This window comes from Mirounga angustirostris, unplaced genomic scaffold (assembly GCF_029215605.1).
Source record: "Mirounga angustirostris isolate CCGP_5_RB_7025 unplaced genomic scaffold, mMirAng1.0.hap1 SCAF_3, whole genome shotgun sequence".
NCBI classification, from domain to species: domain Eukaryota; kingdom Metazoa; phylum Chordata; class Mammalia; order Carnivora; family Phocidae; genus Mirounga; species Mirounga angustirostris.
The window spans coordinates 140929840-140948953 of record NW_026991711.1 but is presented as its reverse complement, the minus strand read 5'-3'; the positions used below and the strand labels follow the sequence as shown (position 1 = coordinate 140948953).

Here is a 19114-nt window from a genome sequence, read left to right as displayed (position 1 = left end):
AGATGCTCTGGCCAGTCACATGAATCCAAGAGAATCTCAGGGCCTGCCACCACGCATGCTCTCCTGCCCCTCCTGTTGAAGGTCTGAGCAGAGATGACAGCAGCTGGTCATATCATCAGTGATTTTCCATTTCAAGATACCAACTCTCAAATAGGCTTTTTGACATTTTCACTCAGAAAGTAAATAATCATGGTAGTAAAAGTGATCATATCTTCATAACAGGGATATTGCCTCAAACAGCTGAGACGGGCTCCAAGTCTAATTTTATATTTTATCAAAAAATTGATATTAAAGAAATACTTTTTAAATTTTTTAAAAAAATTTATGTATTTGTTTGAGAGAGGGAACACAAGCAGGGGGAGGGGCAGAGGGAGAGGGAGAAGCAGACTCCCCACTGAGCAGGGAGCCCGGATGCGGGGCTCGATCCCAAGACCCTGGGATCATGACCCAAGCCAAGGGCAGACGCTTAACCATGTGAGCCACCCAGGCACCCCAAAGAAATACTTTAAATTCGTTGTTTTCTACCATGTATTGTACCTCTTAGGTTCTGAATATTTCTCTTGGGTAAGGTGGGGATGAAGGAAGCCAGAAAATGCTAAATCTTATTGCCAGCACTCTGGAATTACATAATTCAACCATAGGAAGTGAAAACCATCTTCTCTCTTTGGCCTTTTAAAAAAATAAATGAATAGCCAGCTCAGATAACTCCCTCAAAGTTTTGAAAAGACCTTAATGACATAGTTGGACATTTTCAAGTGCAAAGACAAACGTGGTTTTAATTTGCTCGTGCTCCTTTAGGCCCCCTTCCAACAACAGAGTAGAGGAGTAATGACTTTTTCTGAGAACGTGGCTTTCTCTTGGTTGATTCCCTTGTCCCCCATGTGCCCGGCCTGTGGAGCGGCTGAGTTCTAAGAAGTGACTGCGGCCTGCTAGCAAGTACGCGCCGGGCCACGAGAAGCAGGTGTGGATCATGCCGGCGGAGGGAAAGCAGGGCCAGAATCCGACTCCTAGCAGCTCGGCGAACGGGTAACAGAACAAAACAGAACGTGGTCTCGGGAATCATGGTAGTAAGAGAGAACAGGATGTTCACTTCCCAAGAGGGTCGTCCTGGGGTTGTTTTTACAGCAGCTTTCTGCGGCAGGTCAGAACGCCCTGACCCCGCTCTCAGCCACTGGCCGCGGGCCTAGCCTTGCGCCTCCCTGCTGCCTCGGCGCGCGGGTCCTTGTTCCCCAGGGCCGCTGCGGGAGCTGCTAGCGCCGCGAAGCTGAGAGGCCCTGTTCCCACTCCCGTCGCGGCTCCCGGCGTAGTCCCCCAAACGGAGCCGCTTGGAACCGCTGGCAAGGGACTTCAGCGCTGGCCGGGACACAGCGACCGGGAAGGAGCGTGAAACGAGAGTTGACAGAGGACACGGGCAGCATGTCGCCCAACACAGTGGTTCCCGAGAGAGGGGAGCAGGCGAAGTGAGCCCTGCAGTTGTCCCCGCTCCCCGCTCCCGGCTCCCGGCTGCCCGCTGCCCGCTCCCCGCGCCGGAGCTGCTTCCGGCCGCCGCACACGGAGGGAAACCCGGTCTCACTGAGCTGACGAGGCAGAGCCCGGAGTCTGGGGAGGCCAAGGAGGTTGGAGTTCCCAGGCAAGAGGACCAGGGAGGAGACAGCTACGAGACGAGAGAGAGAGAGAGAGAGAGAGAGAGAGAGAGAGCGCGAGCGCTCCACAGACCTGCAGAGCGATCTTCAGCGCTGTTCACCACATGCGTGTGGGGAAGCTGCTAAGGCTGAGGGAAAAAACAGCGAAAAGGAACAAGTAGAACAATGCTCAGAGCTCACACAGGCTGGGGAACAGCCCAGGCTCCCACCAGCCAGAGCATGAGAGAAAACCCTTGAAAGGTTTGAGGTTCCGGCTACAGTTCTCAGAAGATGATTGTCTCGGTAGCGGACCCATATCAACCCTAGACTAAAGGCTGCTCTGGACCCACCTAGCGAGGCTTAAAAGCAAGCCTCAAAAGGACCACATTATTTCCAAGTCACCTAACCGCATTCCAGAACAAAACTGAAAGATGTTTAAAGAAATGCAGAAACAAATGGATTAAATAAAAATCCAGCACGCAACAGCATAAAATTCACAATGGCTGATATCCAGTCAAGAATTACCAGGCATGCCAAGAAGCAAGAAAACCTGGCCCATAATAATGAGAAAAAAATCAATCAATACAGACTCAGAAATGATACAGATCATAGAATTGATAGAGAAGGACATTAAGACATTTATTATGTTTTATATGTTCATAAGGGTAGAGAAAAGATCAAGCATGATAAAGAGAGTCATGGAAGATATAAAAAAAACACCCAAATCAAACTCCTAGAAATGAAAACTATAATTTTTCAGAGGAAAATGACAGTAGATGGGATTCACAGCAGATTAAGCTCTGCAGAAGAAACTCTCAGTGTCATAGCGATAGAAAATTAGAATGTGGTCCCTCTCCTCTCTATATACTCCAAGTGTTAATTTCTACACAGTACATTTGGGCTCACTCAAGCATCATAATAATGTTGTTCCACAAAGTTTTGATCTCACTCCATCTCTGAAAGAAACACCCAAAATGGTAGGAGAATCAACTTAATTATACACACATATGTATTATATGTATACATATAGACGTTATATGCATATGTATATATGTGTATATGTATTTTTATATGTGCTTACATATGCATAAAAGATTTCTTGAAGGATACCCAAGAAATTGATAACTTTGGCTGCCTCTAGGGAAAGAAACTCTGTCTGAGGCAGGGGTGAAGGCAGATTGTACATTGTACCTTTTTACCCTTTATATCCATTGGACTGTGGGAATGTATTACTTACTCAAAACATAAATAAAATGTGGAATAAACCACAGCTGCTGGTCCCAAGGGGACTCAACAACAGAGTGAATGGAATCGGGAGGAAGTGGGGTCCCACAGCCACTTGGATGGCTGGATGCCCAGGGCTGTGTCCCGGAGCAGGCAAGGATCCAAGGCACTGTCTGCGGTGGGCCAGGTGGAGCTGGCGCAAGCGTGGGGGCCAGACAGTTGCCGCAAGGGATGGTAAGCAGCACGTCCTAAGTTGGGGTATTAGGTCCGTCTCGACCCTGACCTACACTTGAGGCAGCACATGAGTCATCAGCCCTACGGGGCTCAAGTAGATTCCGGCTTAAAGAACCATTAGGTAGAAGTTACAAGGATATAGATTGCTGTTCAATATACGGAACATTCTAAAATCAGAACCACCTGGGAGGTAGTGCGTTCACTGCCTCTGGACACGTGTAAACATTGAGGGTCCCACTGCAGGGTTGCCACAGAGGAGATTCAGCATCCCATGGCTGATGGCACCACATACACCACCTTTAGAGTCCCTTTGCATACATATGGAGAGTGACTACACGGGTGATATTTGTGCCCTCTCTCTTTTGCAACGTGAAGAGCAAGTCAGACAGGACTTGCAAACAAGTAGCATTTGCACAGAATTCATCAGGTGTCCCTCACTGATGAGAAGTTTTTAGGAATATCCGTATTTTCTAAATAGTAGGAGCAATTCTCTTACTGATGGCGCAAGATGGGATATTTTGCTACCTTTGCCTAGACCTGCACCTGCCAGGGGAAAACGATATTCTAATATGGCAATTCCATGTTTATTAAAGAGACTATGAAACAAAGAGAAGGAATCCTGAGAAATATGTACTGCTCCCCCCACCCCGGAAAAGTTTTTTTTTTTTTTTTTTTTTGTATTCACCACAAAGGTAGCAAGAGAGACAACAAAGAGCTAGATAAGGGAAAGAAATCTCTGTTTGGGGCTAAGCCAAATAAACTTAAATGGTTTAAGGAATAAATTGGTGGAGTAATTCGAATCATGGGCAGGTGCTATGAATGTAATTTAGTAAATGCTCGGGAACCTGCCAAGGAAGAGAAAAATGTGTTGCTTTTGAGATCATTTCCCAGCAGCTTCATAAAAGAAAACTGATTACAGGAATTTAATAAGTAGAACAGAGCCAGAAATATAGTAATCAAATGAGTTTTTAATTACATTTCAGGCAGAAAAAAATTCCAATTTGTGCTCCTGGGATTAAAAAAAAAAAAAAACTTCTAGAGAAATGCTTTTGTAGCAGGAAAATAACATAAACACTAATTTCCATAGGAATTATAGTAGTCAGTTTAATTAAAAGGCTTGATCAGAGTGAAGAGGACCAGTGCCAAACTATACTAAATAAAACCATGGCATTCGTTGCTACCCCACACTATTGTCCAAATAAAAACACTGTGCATTGAGCAGAAAGCAGTAACCTGCATTTTTCTCATGAAAATAAAGGGGATTTTGATCACTACCTGAGTTATTATGTTGCTATGTTTTATTTTCGTATGGAATGGTTAATAAATCTGATTTAGAATTGAATGTTGGTTGGTGTGATAAAGACCGCTTTTAAGAGAGAGAATATGCTCCATTTAAAAGATGTCCGTGTGAAGGGACCCCACTTCAGCCAGGTTGAAGGGCTCACAGCCCAGTCGGATCCCTCGTTACTTCTGGGCTTTTCAACAGCCACTTAACTAACACCCAGTTGCATTTAACTCATGTCCTGCAGTGAGGGCTATTTGAGGGGATAGGTCAGATCTAACTGGTGATTTGCAGTCATGTTAGGGAAGGACACCCTCTACGTGAAGGGCTATTCTTTCCTCCTTTGGGAGGCTTTGCTATGAACCTCCCCCTAACCACACGTCCTGCTTGGAGAAGGCTGCTCCAGAGGTATGCTAACATTGCAGTGGCTTTGTTCCCCTTGGGATGAAGGGGACACACCTGCAAGGTGTCTACATGGAGCAGGGGGTTGGGGGGATCATCTGTGGCCACAACACGCAGACCCTAAGCATTGGGCGGGAATACTATCTTTCCATAGACTAACACCCCCACACCTCCACCGTCCTTGTTTTATTCATTGCTTTGTTCCATGATAGAGGCCATCCAAGTTTTGTAAAGCTAGAAGTTTATACCATTAAGGAGTAGGGGACTCTTTTTTTTTAATAACAAAATTAAGTAGGGCGCCTGGGTGGCTCAGTCCTTAAGCGTCTGCCTTTGTCTCAGGTCATGATCTTGGGGTCCTGGAATCGAGCCCTGCATCGGGCTCCCTGCTCAGCGGGAAGCCTGCTTCTCCCTCTCCCACTCCCCCTGCTTGTGTTCCCTCTCTCATTGTGTCTCTCTCTGTCAAATAAATAAATAAATAAATAAATAAATAAATAAATAAATAAATAAATAAATTTCAAAATTAAGTAAAGGAGAAAATATTTAGGAGAGTCTCCTGCAAGTAGGACCCTGAATCCTGGGTTGGCCTCCAGCCTCAGCCTGCATGTCCTCTTCCATCCTGCCCTCTGAGGCACCCTGGCCCTCTCTTCCCCACTCCTGTCTCCCTTCTCTCGCGTCCATCTCTGTTCGTGTTCACATCCACATCTGTACATGTAGCACAGCTCCCAGATCCTTCGTGGGAAAAATGAGCACCTTCTCTTCTTTCAGGATGTTACCTGGCCTTTCTTATCGGGTGAGTCCACCCAGCACCATCTGTGGTGGAGCAAATGGAAGGTGTATCTTGGTCAAAACTGAAGTTCATGGTCTACTGAGATCTGGAAGTCTCCATGGCAGGCGACAATATACATATTAGTAGTCATGTGTGAGCTGGATATTTTGTGTCCTGTCTTGTCTGCTGTGGATTAAAAACAGGATCATAATCTAACTGGCTGGCACCCTAGTAGTACATAGCCCCCCCACCCCACCCCCGTCTTATTTTTCCATTTTCCCTACGGGTTCTATTAATGTAACACAATGGCGTTACATGCATATTTGCTTCTTGTAAATAGTTCGTGTTTACCAAAATAATTATCACTTTTCATTTCTTGCAGCCAGTTTCCACTGTCCTCACCAGTGAAAGCTGGAAAATCGTGTCAGTGACTCGGGTTCCTCTCCTCCACCTGTTTCTTTGTTTTACTTCAGGCGTTGGTGAAGGTCAATGTGAAACTGAAGCCGATGCTGGATTCCGTGGCGGCTAACAGAAGTAAGTGGGAAGAGCTGCACCAGAAAAGGCTGCTGGCGTCGGCCGCCTCCCCCTCCTCCGCCAGCCTCTTGCCGGCCGCCGGGGCAGACAGAAACTAACCGTCCGGCTTCGCGGCCGCCGCAGAATGACCGTGTCCTGAAGGGCCGGCCTCGGTCCAGTCCGCGGCATCCCTTTGCCCTTTTTCGCTCAGGCAGACGGAGTCTCAGTTGGCGCGGGGAAGCACGCCTGGGCTTTCCCCTTCAAGTGGGGTCAGCAGAGGAGAGCGCGGCCCGGAGGGACGGACGGAGCAACAGGCGGCCGGCCGCCGAGCACCCAGAGCCTGAGGCTGAGCCGGGGCGCTGGGCAGACGAGCCGGCGCCTGAGGACAGCCGGCCCTGCTCCTTCCCGGCCCAGGGAGCCGAGAGCAGTGAGGACGCCTTTAGCGCTGCTTCACTTCCGATCTCGCCCTTGATTTGTTACAGGCCACGCAACGCCTGCCTTTGCATCCTCTCAGCGCTCTTTCGTGCCACATTGTCCCAAGAATCCCACTTTGTATTCTGTAGAGGTATCTTATTTTTATCCTAAAGCTTCTTAATGATGGATCAGAGCCTTTAGAATTGCCTCCCTAAGAGAGAAACTACAGTATCCTTACAAATACCAATCATGTCTAGTTTTTCCCTAAAAGGCCCATAGTAGGGAGACAGCAGATGTGTTTGTGTGACTGGTGTTTATACAACATTCATAACACTCCATGGGGATTGCGGTCCCCTTTTTCAGTTTTTTAAAATTCAACCTTCCTTGTAGACCAAGTCTTCTCCCAGGAGGAATGGGTTAAGAGACTTTAATTAAAGGAGGGATGAAAGGAAGTCCATAGCTGGATTTACCACAGGTGACACATGAATACTTAGGAACTATTCCCAACAGCAGGGACATTTTACAGACACAGCAGAACCATGGAGAACGATCACTGACTACCTTGAGTTCTTTTAGGGATAAGTTTTTGTAAACCATTGAAGGTTCCGACCAAAACCAACCTAAAGCCAAATGCAGTGGTCCCCAGATTTTTATTTTTCCTTAAGTGTAAGAAATAATGCTTGAAAAGTGAAGAAATAACAGTCTGGCCAGAGGACAAATATTCTCTAGGAAACTAGGTTTATAATTAGAATAAACGATATTAAATTGATGGAATGACTACAAAACTACTTTGCTCCCCATTTTACCTGAGAGATTGAGGATGTGGTTTGATTTGTCCAAAGAACACTGGACTAGAAGCTAGACTTCCTGCCCTTGGCACGCTTGATCAGGTGACTGTGGACAAGTCACCTAACTTCTCCCAGCCTGTTTCCACATCTGTTGAATGAGATTACATTAGGAAAAGATTTTCAAACATATTTTAACCTTAGAACTCTTTGTGCAAATAAGTCTTATGCGGAATTCCCAAGATATAAAACGCCTCAAAACTGAAATTTTCTGCTTGAAGCCAGGTTGGGGAATCCAGAACCCTGTAAATTCTCCTCTCTTTGATTACATACGTGGCGGTCCATAAAGGAGCTCTGAGGAGTTGGAAGATTCCTGGACTAGATGAACCTTGAAGTCCATTCCAGCTCTGGATAATCCCAAGTTCACCATTTTTGTTCTTGTTTTTACTGGTCAATACCAGTTATTAACTTGACTCCTCAAATATTAAAGAAATAAGGACTACGTTCCACAAAGAGCACTGTTCCTCCAGATACACACAGTAGACATTCCGGAAATGTTTAAAGAATGGGTAAATGAAGGTACCAAAACAGGAGTGAGGGAAGAGCGGGTATCAGGAGGGAAGACATAAGATTCTTTATGGCAAGAAATAAAGTGACAGAGAATTATAAACCAGGCAAGCGGAGGGGCGGGGGGGAGAAACGAGGAAGATGAGGACGAGAAGCAAAAGACACCCAAAAAAGAAAAGATGCTGAGGCAGCTGGTAAGAGGACTGCCAAAGGCAAAGTAAACAATCCAAAGAAAAATGGTGCCTCTAACCCCCCAAAATGAGGACGCAGAATCCTGTCATCAATTGCTTAGAAAAGAGAGACACACTTGAGGGGGGTTTGGCCAAAGAGAGAAGGAGTGGGAGCCTGAACAATAAGGTTCCTAGCTCGCCTTCACAACTGCCTCTGCAGGGAAGGCTGGAGGAACTGGGCGAGAAAATGAGTGCAGGGAAAATTGCCTCCGCAGAACAGGTAAGAGGAGGTTGTTCAGATTTATGGATTTTATTAAGCCAGTTTTCTGAATCGCTCTGCTATAAAGGAAAATAGCTTCTGCCGCGCTGTCTCGCCTCCTTCAGGTGAGGAACAAAGCGGGGGTGGAGTTGGGGACAGACGCTGGTCAGCGTCTGCAAGCTCAGAAGCACTGCAGGTGTTTCTAGCTATTGCGTCGCATCATGTTTATATCACAAATGGGAATTGAAAATCAGTCCGTGTGAGGCAGAGATGAACCCACATCTGTTATCCTCCCCAACAATAAATAAATAAATAGCCCCGGCAGACGGATGCCAGTCTATCTAGAGCAAAATTTTAAAGCATGTGCTTTATGATAAAACTAGACCCAGGGTCCGACGGAGACTGCAGGCAGCTACGGGTACTGTAGCCGCCCTGAACGTTGATGCTACATATTGCTAAGGGGAACATAATTTATAGCACAAACCCTACGGCTTCCACTAAGGTTGAGCTTTCGTCTCATTTTCTTGCCTTTTTATTGGCTTCACTGCACGGTTGCCAATAGCAACATCCACTGGTAGCAAGGGGAGTTCAACACCATCACAATCTGCCGTACACTGGAGCCCTGACAATGTCAACCATCAATCAAGTAGCTGTGTGTAATTGCCTCCATCTATTTCTCCTGTCTTGAGGTATCTTTCCTATTGTGGGTCAAAATTCAGAAACTGCTGACTAATGCCATGGGTCTGTTCCTCAGAGACCGTGAAGCAGTGGAAAGGACAGCAGCGCCCTCCCTGTGCAACCCCGGGGGGGTGAGAGGTTGAACACTTGCAAGTTGGAGACATTTTTAATCCCTTTTCTAAATAATGCATAATTTTCCAAGCCTGTGAGGGATGTGTGGTTATCTATGTACTCTGCTTTTCTACAATACACAGAAATTTTCTCAGTCTTTTTTTTTTAAAGATTTTATTTATTTCACAGAGACAGAGATAGCGAGAGCAGGAACACAAGCAGCGGGAGTGGGAGAGGGAGAAGCAGGCTTCCCCTTGAGGAGGGAGCCCGATGTGGGGCTCGATCCCAGGACCTTGGGATCATGACCTGAGCTGAAGGCAGACGCTTAACAACTGGGCCACCCAGCGCCCTCAGTCCTTATTATTAATGTTTATTTCCTACTGGAGGAAGGCAATTGAAATGTGAGCCTTCTTATAAAACCTTCACCTGACCAGACGATGTTTGCTTCCTCCAGTCTCTTGGCCATTAATTGTTGTAATGACTTCATCCTACTTTCTCCGCGTGATGTATTTTTTTCAGACACGCTATTTATTTTCTTGTTAGTCAAAATGTACATAATACATGCACAACCTATGATGTAGCTTGCGATCCTGGCCAGGAGGGACAGCGTGCAAACTATAAAGGGCACCAGGCAATGCACAGCCAATGGGGGCTCCCCGTCCCCTTGGCCACCAGCTGGACCTGTTCTCTTGGGACTCTCCAGGTCTTGGGTTTTCCACCTGCAAAATAAAAGCGCTGGCTCTTATTAAGTTCATTTCTGTACCACAGGACCAAGCTGTATTTAATTTTTAAAATGATTTCCACATAAAGGTCTTATTTACTCTTCTCAAATAAAAGAGGAGCACACCTACAGAGGTCACCTTCTCTCTAAAGACAAAATAAAAAGTTACATACACGGATAGATATAAAACATCCTTACCACAGATACATCTGAGCCTGCCTCTAGTGATCATGAAAGATATGGTCATCAGTACATTTTTTTTTTAAATATACCCTTTTACTTCGTAGAGGACAATTTTAGATTATCTCATATCTAGATGTCCCATAAATGGCAGTCACTTTAATTTAGAAGTCAATTTATAAAGTGAGTCAGATGAAATTAAAATTGCATGTGTTTTTTATTTCTAAGATCTGAGATGTCTATACACTTCCAGGTATTTTATATTTGCATACACATTGCGTTGGGTTAGAAATAATCTTTAACATTTTGTTAGTGTAATAACAATATTATCTAATGTTAACACTACAGGAATTCAGATGATTTTTTTCACGTATCAAGATTTATCATACTTTATCCCCTTACCTTAGGTCATTAAACAGAGTCTGCTCAATTTACTTTGCGGTACAATTATTTTAAAATCCATGTCTCCTGCTGACTCTTAATGAATTGCCGAAAGATAAAATATAGTCTCGTCCCTAGAAATAGTGTGAAACAACTCCCTTCAAGCAGGACAGAAATCTAAACATATTGGGGGAGATTTAAATCTAAAGAAAAATGTCTGGGCTGGAAAAAAAAAAAACCTCAAAGAAGATTCATTAAGCAGAACAAGAACAAAACCTAATTTGGGCCCCTAAAAACTCTGGCCACACCAGCGCAGGGAGGTTTCATTATCTGCTTCAGCCTAACAGCCTCTGAAACAGTTGTTCTGCCGCTTGCTGTCAAGCATTCCCCAAACTCAAATGCAGCAGGAAACGTAAAGGCTGAGTCTTGGCTACAAGAAGGCCAGAGTTGCCTAAGTGAGCAGTCACAGACTCCAAGACAGAGATGGCAGAAACAAAATGAAGCGTGTCCAGGGACTGTCACGAGCAGCACACGGTTCAGCAATGCCTGGTGTCCTGCTCACATTGTTCGTGTTACTACTTTTCCCCAACTAGCAATTTGGGGTTACATCTTCCCTAATTTAATTTTGTATGTTCTTGCATATTTGGCACATCTCTCAACAGGGCTAAAGATCAGCTGTTTATCGTGCGGCATATCTATACCAATGTTGTCGAATGTATACACTGGCACAGAAAGAAGTACGTTTATTAAGTAAATGAAGTATTCGCTGAGACCAAAATGTGCTATTTGCAGCTATCATCTATCTTTGTGTTCACTTTGTGTGTATATATGTGTGTATCAGAATCTCAATTTTTCTATAGATTTAGATCAAATCATCTTTAGACGAATTAAGAAAGAAGAGAAAGAAAGAAAAAGGGAAGGAAGGAAGGAAGAGGGAGGGAGGGAGGGAGAAGGAGGGAGGAAGGAAGGGTAGGGAGAGAGAGAAAGAAAGAAACGGCATACTATGGAAATAAGAGTCTCATTCCCGTGGGGGAAAACTGCTTTTGCCGCTTTATTTTGATATACAATAATCTAAAAAGGATCCCCCCGGATCTGCTTCCTAATTATTATTGTTCTACACAAAAGAAGGGAAATTCTCTTCAGCTGAGTTGTTTGAAGTCACTCTCTTTGTGCAGATCTGCCAGGCTGATGTTTCATTGTAAGAATACTACCTTGCAGATCGCGTGGCCATTTCCCAAGCAGCCAATTCATGAGCTTGAAACAGTCTGCTTTAAGAGACCTAAATATCTTTGTTTTTAATAAAATGCTTAAGGTTTAAGAAGCCTCTGGAATAATCTTTCTCTCTCTTGAGAATGGTGATCTAAAGGCTGAAAGAGGCAAGCATGCATCCGAATAACGACAATTTAGACTGTCAATTTAGCCCATTAACCTTGTCTTGATCTGTGATGTTTGCCCATCTGAGAGGGATCCTGAGACCGTCCTGTCCGTGGAGCATTTTAAAGATGACAAAAGGTTCCTCGAATTATTGAAGATTTTCTGGAGGGAGAAGCCGCGGCGGAACGCGGGCTCCCGCGTCCGTTACAGATTGCTCGAATTTGCATGGGCAATTACACAGGGGGATCACATCAATGCAAGGCTGCCAGCCACACTGACGCCGTACAATTACACAACGGCTTCGGTGCTTAAACTTTAAAATTCTTCCACCATTGTGCCTGTTCTATTAGAACAAACTGCAGCAAACGATCCAAAGCCAATTCAAACGACTGGAGAGGCGGTGCCCAGGGGAAGCGAGGGAAGAGGTGCAGGGCGGCCCCTACCGGCCAGCCGGAGCAATCGCCAGTCCCCATGTGCTGGCTGCAGCCACCACACAGGCTTCTTTCTGTTTTGCTGCCCATGATTTTCCACTGGGGCCAACGGTAAGAGTCGCCTAATTCACGGAAGGGCTGTGAGGATTAATGAGGGGAGTTAGGCAAAGCAGGACCTGGTCCTGGTACAGAAAGTACTGCATAAACACGAAGTTTAGAGTAACTCTTTGTTTGGATGGTTGACTGCTTTCTTTATTTTTATTTTTTTTTAAAGATTTTATTTATTTATTTGACAGATAGCAAGAGCAGGAACACAAGCAGGGGGAGTGGGAGAGGGAGAAGCAGGCTTCCCGCTGAGCAGGGAGCCCGACACGGGGCTCGATCCCAGGACCCTGGGACCATGACCCGAGCCGAAGGCAGACGCTCAACCGACTGAGCCACCCAGGCGCCCCGGTTGACTGCTTTCTTTAAATGCCAGTATCCACAGTTGTGCCTTCTCTACTAATTCCATTTACGAACTATAATGCTATTGTGCTCCCCCTGTAAGTTAATTTAGATAATAATACTGTGAGCACCCAAATATAAGCAACTTGATAAAAAAAAAACAACCCAAGGTATATCCAAGAAGGAAATCTAATTAAAATATTAATAAACCTGAAACTACCAGCAAAAGGAGAGTTCATAATGAGGTTAAATGGCTTACTATCTGAGCATAAATGTCCCCAAGTGTTGATCTGGTATACAACCTTTCCAAAAGTGTTAAAAGATTGAACAGATGCTCCTAAAAGCCAATTCCATTACCAACTGGCACTAATTTATTCTTTTTCCCTGTTTATTGTTGAGAGGAAGCAAGGTAACTGAGCCCCTGAAACTGGCCATCCTGAAGAAAATGGCCTGCCAATGAGAGGGAAAAAGAAAGAACAACTGGCAAATGGTTTTGCAGAAGGTCTTCCGTTATCAAGGAAGATGTCTGCCCACGGCTGTGGTAGTTGAGATGTTCAGAAATGACCTATTTACCAATAGGAAAGGATTCCTTTTGAGGGATAAATAAGAAATCATACCTTCCAACTGTTTTACAAGATAACGCCCAATAGATTACACATACAAATAGAATAGGATTTGATCATCTCACGGTTTAGCAAGCAGAAACATAAGCATATGAAGAACCAAAACTCATGCTTTTAGCTCCTACACATTTTGCCTGAATGGAACTCTTCTACGTGGTAAACATGCCTCCCTCATGCAGCAAAATCCATCGAACCCAACACCGTTTTCTCAAAGCCTCGTTTCTTTCAATAAGGCACTAAATCATTTTACTGCAACCACCAAGTGCTTTCTTATTGCTAGGAAAGGTACGATACATTTACTTTTTGATACATGCTCCAGTTTTCAAGATTCTGTTGGAAACAAAATGAGCCTTTATGACATTCTATAATATTCCATCCCATTAATTGCTTTCCAGAATTTCTATCATTAATTAAAGGGCCTTCTTTCACCCTCCCCCCCAAAAACGCTAATCTATTCCCCAACTGCCTATCAGAGACTAAATAAAAGTCAGTGTTCACGCCAGCAGTGATGGTCATGCCAATTTCACAGTGTGATTTGTGCACTCATTTCATTTTGAAAATGACCCTGCCCTCCATCTGTCTAAACCGAATGTCCTGCTTTTCTCAAGCCAGGCCTCAGGAACAGTAGCACATGAAACAAGGGGAAAGACACAGAGCAGCCTCCCTCCTGCCCCCGTCAGCTGCCATGCCCACAGACAGGCACCAACACAGAGGGGCCCCCAACTGACTCCTGAAGGGATCAGGGAAATTTGGGGGAGAGCAGATAGTCCTTCTATTTTTCATCCATTTCCAAGAAGCCATTTGAAGATGAATGCTTTCATGATACAAATCCAATTCTGAAAAAAAGACTGACAGACCAAAGATAAAAAGGTAGTTTCCCATTTCTATGTTCTGTTGTCTTACCTTGATTTAACAGTAACTTACCCAAAGTAACAGTTCATACATAAGGATTTTAAAATACTGTGCCTGAGTTTCCAAGGGACAAATGTTGTCAGGCAGCCATAAAGGTGAAGATCCTCCCACACCCACGCCTCAATTATTGGGCAGCACTAATCAGCCTCTGTCAAACCACATACCTGCTGAGTTGAAGGCCCTAAAAGGGTGCACCCAGAGGTTGGGTTGAAAGAAGTGTCTGAGGAGAGTTATAGGAGTCTTCATTGCCTGTCTTCTCGGGGTATCTCAGGTGTGTGAGAGCCCCCACTCAACCCTCTGAAATATATGTAGTTTGTTCCTCTATTGGTATTCATGCAGTAGCAAGTTCCTTTTCTGGTCCCACTCAGAACTTCACAGCTCTGCCAATTTCTCAGCAAGAGAGAAGACTGAATGAGTACATAAAGTCAGTTGTTTCTTGATATGAACAATCACACACCTGGAGAAGGCTCCTCCTAGATACACCAGTGACTGACTAGAAGCTATACCACCCCACCCACTAATTAATTCCTAATATCTGCTCACAGCTGCCATTCCGATCTGGAAGTTCAAATTTCTACTGCCACACCAGGTCAATCGGTTGGTTGGTTGAATGGACGAAAACGACACTAACCTTCCATTCTACAACTTGGCCCCAAACACTAGGCTCTTACAAACTCATCTAAAGAGGATAGACATGATGAGTTACTTATCAGTCACTATTTTCTACTGAAACTAGATGTTGGATATCGTGGCACAGCTGCTACCTATCTGTGTGGTCTTAAGCAAGTAACTTAAACCTTTCCAGTACACAGATTCTTTACCTGCAATATACAGAATATGGAGTGGTTATTAAGATCAGGAAAAAAAAGGACATAAATGGTCTAATAATACAATATGGTTGGGGTTGTGTCTAAAATTTACATATAGATAAGCTGCATGGGCAGCTAAACTATAAAGGAGGAAGATTAAGGACTTGCACTGCAGTCTTTTAAGTATATAGCAAAGACATGCTTTTATTTGGACACCGTTTATCTTAGGGACTAGACAGGCCAATGCAAATGATAGAAGACCAGTGGAGATCTAGGCAGATCAAGGAAGAATGGTTTCTTTTTTGTAGTGAAAGCCAGAGGACCAGGGCAGGAGATGCAGCCAAGTTTAAACGCTGCCATCTGCTCTGTAATAATTGTTTATGAAAAATAAGGGGATGGAGACACTTGAATCTAAAACTGAATGTCTCACAGTACCATATAATACAAAACCATTTCCTACCGTCACCTGTGAAAACGACAAAAATAAAGACTTTTGGTATCTCCATATTACCTTCGTAGAAAGTATGCCCTCGGGGTAGCTTGTGTTCCCTCTCTCGCTGTCTCTCTCTCCCTCTGTCAAATAAATAAAATCTTTAAAAAAAGAACCTACTCTAATTCCAGGGCAATTCCAAGGAGATATCCACCTTTTCCTTCCCGCTAATTTACAAGCACAAAACACGAACCTACACTGTTTGTATGCACTGCACACTAAAAAAGTCTTAAAAAGCAAGGGATTTCAGACGATAACCCTTGCTCCCCTACGCGAGACACCGAAATGATACAACTGGCAGCCAGCAATCCCCATAAAACACGGGTGGGAAAAAGTACTGACACCTCATCTCCCCCCATGCCTGTGAGTCGGTCCCGCGAGACTAGGGCCCCAGCATGCAGCGCGGTCACGTTCCGGCTACGCCGCGACTAGAGTGGTGCACGCCGGGAAGTGGAGTTTTCATCTCTGAGCTACCTAGAAGCTTGTGTTCAGTCTTGCGTAACTAACGGCCTTAGCAGCCTAAAGTCTTCGAGGACAGATTTAATAATGGAAAGACTAATTTCACTGATTACTTTTTATAGCAACGGGCTTATTCCGTTACAAAGTAATCTCAGGACAGGCAGCCTTCCGTTTCCGGCGGGCTTGTTGCCGTGGTAACCAGCGCGCACCACCACCGCGGCGGTTATGGCCGGGCTGAGCGGCGCGCAGATCCCGGATGGGGAGTTCACCGCCGTCGTGTACCGCCTCATCCGCGATTCCCGCTACGCCGAGGCGGTGCAGCTGCTGGGCGGCGAGCTCCAGCGGAGCCCGAGGAGCCGCGCCGGCCTGTCGCTGCTGGGCTACTGCTACTACCGCCTGCAGGAGTTCGCGCTGGCCGCCGAGTGCTATGAGCAGCTGGGCCAGCTGCACCCCGAACTGGAGCAGTACCGCCTGTACCAGGCCCAGGCCCTGTACAAGGCCTGCCTTTACCCAGAGGCCACCCGGGTGGCCTTCCTCCTGCTGGACAACCCCGCCTACCACAGCCGGGTCCTCCGTCTGCAAGCCGCGATCAAGTACAGCGAGGGCGACCTGCCAGGGGCCAAGAGCCTGGTGGAGCAGCTGCTGAGTGGGGAAGGGGGAGAGGACGGTGGGGGCGAGAACGAGCCCGACGGCCAGGTCAACCTGGGTTGTTTGCTCTACAAGGAGGGCCAGTATGAAGCCGCGTGCTCCAAGTTCTTGGCGGCCCTCCAGGCTTCGGGCTACCGGCCTGACCTTTCCTACAACCTGGCTTTGGCCTATTACAGCCGCCGGCACTATGCCCCGGCGCTCAAGTACATCGCCGACATCATTGAGCGTGGCATCCGCCAGCACCCGGAGCTAGGTGTGGGCATGACCACGGAGGGCATTGATGTTCGAAGCGTTGGCAACACCTTAGTCCTTCACCAGACTGCCCTGGTGGAAGCCTTCAACCTCAAGGCAGCCATCGAGTACCAACTGAGAAACTATGAGGCGGCCCAGGAAGCCCTCACTGACATGCCACCTCGGGCAGAAGAAGAGTTAGACCCCGTGACCCTGCACAACCAGGCGCTCATGAACATGGACGCCAGGCCTACGGAGGGGTTTGAAAAGCTACAATTTTTGCTCCAACAGAACCCCTTCCCCCCAGAGACCTTTGGCAACCTGCTGTTGCTCTACTGTAAGTATGAGTATTTTGACCTGGCAGCCGATGTCCTGGCAGAGAATGCCCATTTGACCTACAGGTTGCTCACACCCTATCTCTATGACTTCCTGGATGCCATGATCACTTGCCAGACAGCCCCTGAGGAGGCTTTCGTTAAGCTTGATGGGCTAGCAGGGATGCTGACTGAACAGCTCCGGAGACTCACCATACAAGTTCAGGAAGCAAGACACAATAGGGACGATGAAGCTGTCAAAAAGGCAGTGAATGAGTATGATGACACTCTGGAGAAGTATATTCCCGTGTTGATGGCCCAGGCAAAGATCTACTGGAACCTGGAGAATTATCCAATGGTGGAAAAGATCTTCCGCAAATCTGTGGAATTCTGTAATGACCATGATGTGTGGAAGCTGAATGTGGCTCACGTCCTGTTCATGCAGGAAAACAAATACAAAGAAGCTATCGGTTTCTATGAACCCATAGTCAAGAAGCATTATGACAACATCCTGAACGTCAGTGCTATTGTGCTGGCTAATCTGTGTGTTTCATACATTATGACAAGTCAGAATGAAGAAGCTGAGGAGTTGATGAGAAAGATCGAAAAGGAGGAAGAGCAGCTGTCCTATGATGACCCAGATAAGAAAATCTACCACCTCTGCATTGTGAATTTGGTGATAGGGACCCTCTATTGTGCCAAAGGAAATTATGACTTTGGTATTTCTCGGGTTATCAAAAGCCTGGAACCTTACCATAAGAAACTGGGAGCTGATACCTGGTATTATGCCAAAAGATGTTTCCTGTCCTTATTAGAAAACATGTCAAAACACATGATTGTGCTTCTTGACAGTGTTATTCAAGAATGTGTCCAGTTTCTACAACAATGTGAACTTTATGGCAGGAACATACCTGCCGTTACTGAACAACCCCTGGAAGAAGAAAGAATGCATACTGGAAAGAATACAGTCACCTATGAATCCAGACAGTTAAAAGCTTTGATTTATGGAGGGGGAGACGAACCATGAGAGACTATGGACTCTGAAAAACAAACTGAGGGTTCTAGAGGGGAGGGGGGTGGGAGGATGGGTTAGCCTGGTGATGGGTATTAAAGAGGGCATGTTCTGCATGGAGCACTGGGTGTTATACGCAAATAATGAATCATGGAACACTACATCAAAAAATAATGATGTAATGTATGGTGATTAACATAACATAATAATAATAAAAAGCTTTGATTTATGAGATTATAGGATGGAATATATAGTTATGTCTGATAATGGCATTTATCAGAATGGCTCTGTTATTTATATTTGTCCTCTATCTGTATTTATCTTTGGCATCTTTACATGCTACATATTGAGCCTAGACCATTTAAAATTATAATAACAAATATTCTGTTTGAGGAATCTTTCCATTTAATTGAGTAAGGAGCACTTAGTATGAGGTAGCTCACTTTGGTATTCTCTGCCAGAAGTCACCAGGTTTTGCCCTCAAGCAACACTTGCTAGAGTGACATCTTTACATAAGCCAGTTACCCTCCATAGTTTATATCCTAATTTTAGGCTGTAGGAAAGGATGTGGCATAAACCAAAGAACTGTTAGGGTGGGTATGTTTGCATTCCTCTGGTGACCACCATGTAAATGATTGCTAGCCCGTGGCTGGACCTTTCTTCAATCAGCAATCAAGACCCGTCCACTGTGCCATCCCGGGATAGACTTTGCTGTCCAATAAGACCAATTCTGAGCTTAACTGTATACCTCCACTCCATTTTTTTAGTCCTGTAGCCTCTGGGTCTCAACTGAGTCAAGTTTGGACCTTGGCCTAAGCTCTTGTAGAAGTAAAAGTACTAAATGAATGAGAATTATTTTTTTGGCTCTTCTCAGGTTATGAGGTTTGGTCTGTGGCTTAATTTTTCTTCCATAATGTTATTTATTGGTTTATCTTGTTTTATAGAATCCTTCCCCTAGTTTTCCATTTTTGGTTTTCCAGGATTGATTGTGCCTCCTTGTGAATAGTGACAAATAATCAAATATAAAAGCTTTCTAATGTGTGCAGCATAGGGAAAAG

At 45.3% G+C, this 19114-nt stretch overlaps 2 protein-coding genes across 2 annotated transcripts in view; both read left to right on the top strand.

The window, feature by feature from the left end:
* The window catches only part of PDE11A (phosphodiesterase 11A), a 397322-nt gene extending 390321 nt beyond the window's left edge, over positions 1-7001 (top strand). The window contains exon 20 of the mRNA XM_064586747.1: positions 6004-7001. Within this exon, the coding sequence (XP_064442817.1) occupies positions 6004-6162 (159 nt within the window). The 3' untranslated portion in view covers positions 6163-7001. The remainder of the gene's footprint in view (positions 1-6003) is intronic.
* An 8843-nt stretch (positions 7002-15844) lies between these two features.
* Positions 15845-18290, top strand: LOC123838367 (intraflagellar transport protein 70B-like). The gene has a single exon (XM_054505888.2). It carries the CDS (start codon positions 16077-16079, stop codon positions 18069-18071), a length of 1995 nt encoding a protein of 664 aa, XP_054361863.2. The 5' UTR covers positions 15845-16076; the 3' UTR covers positions 18072-18290.
* Positions 18291-19114: the final 824 nt, after the last annotated feature.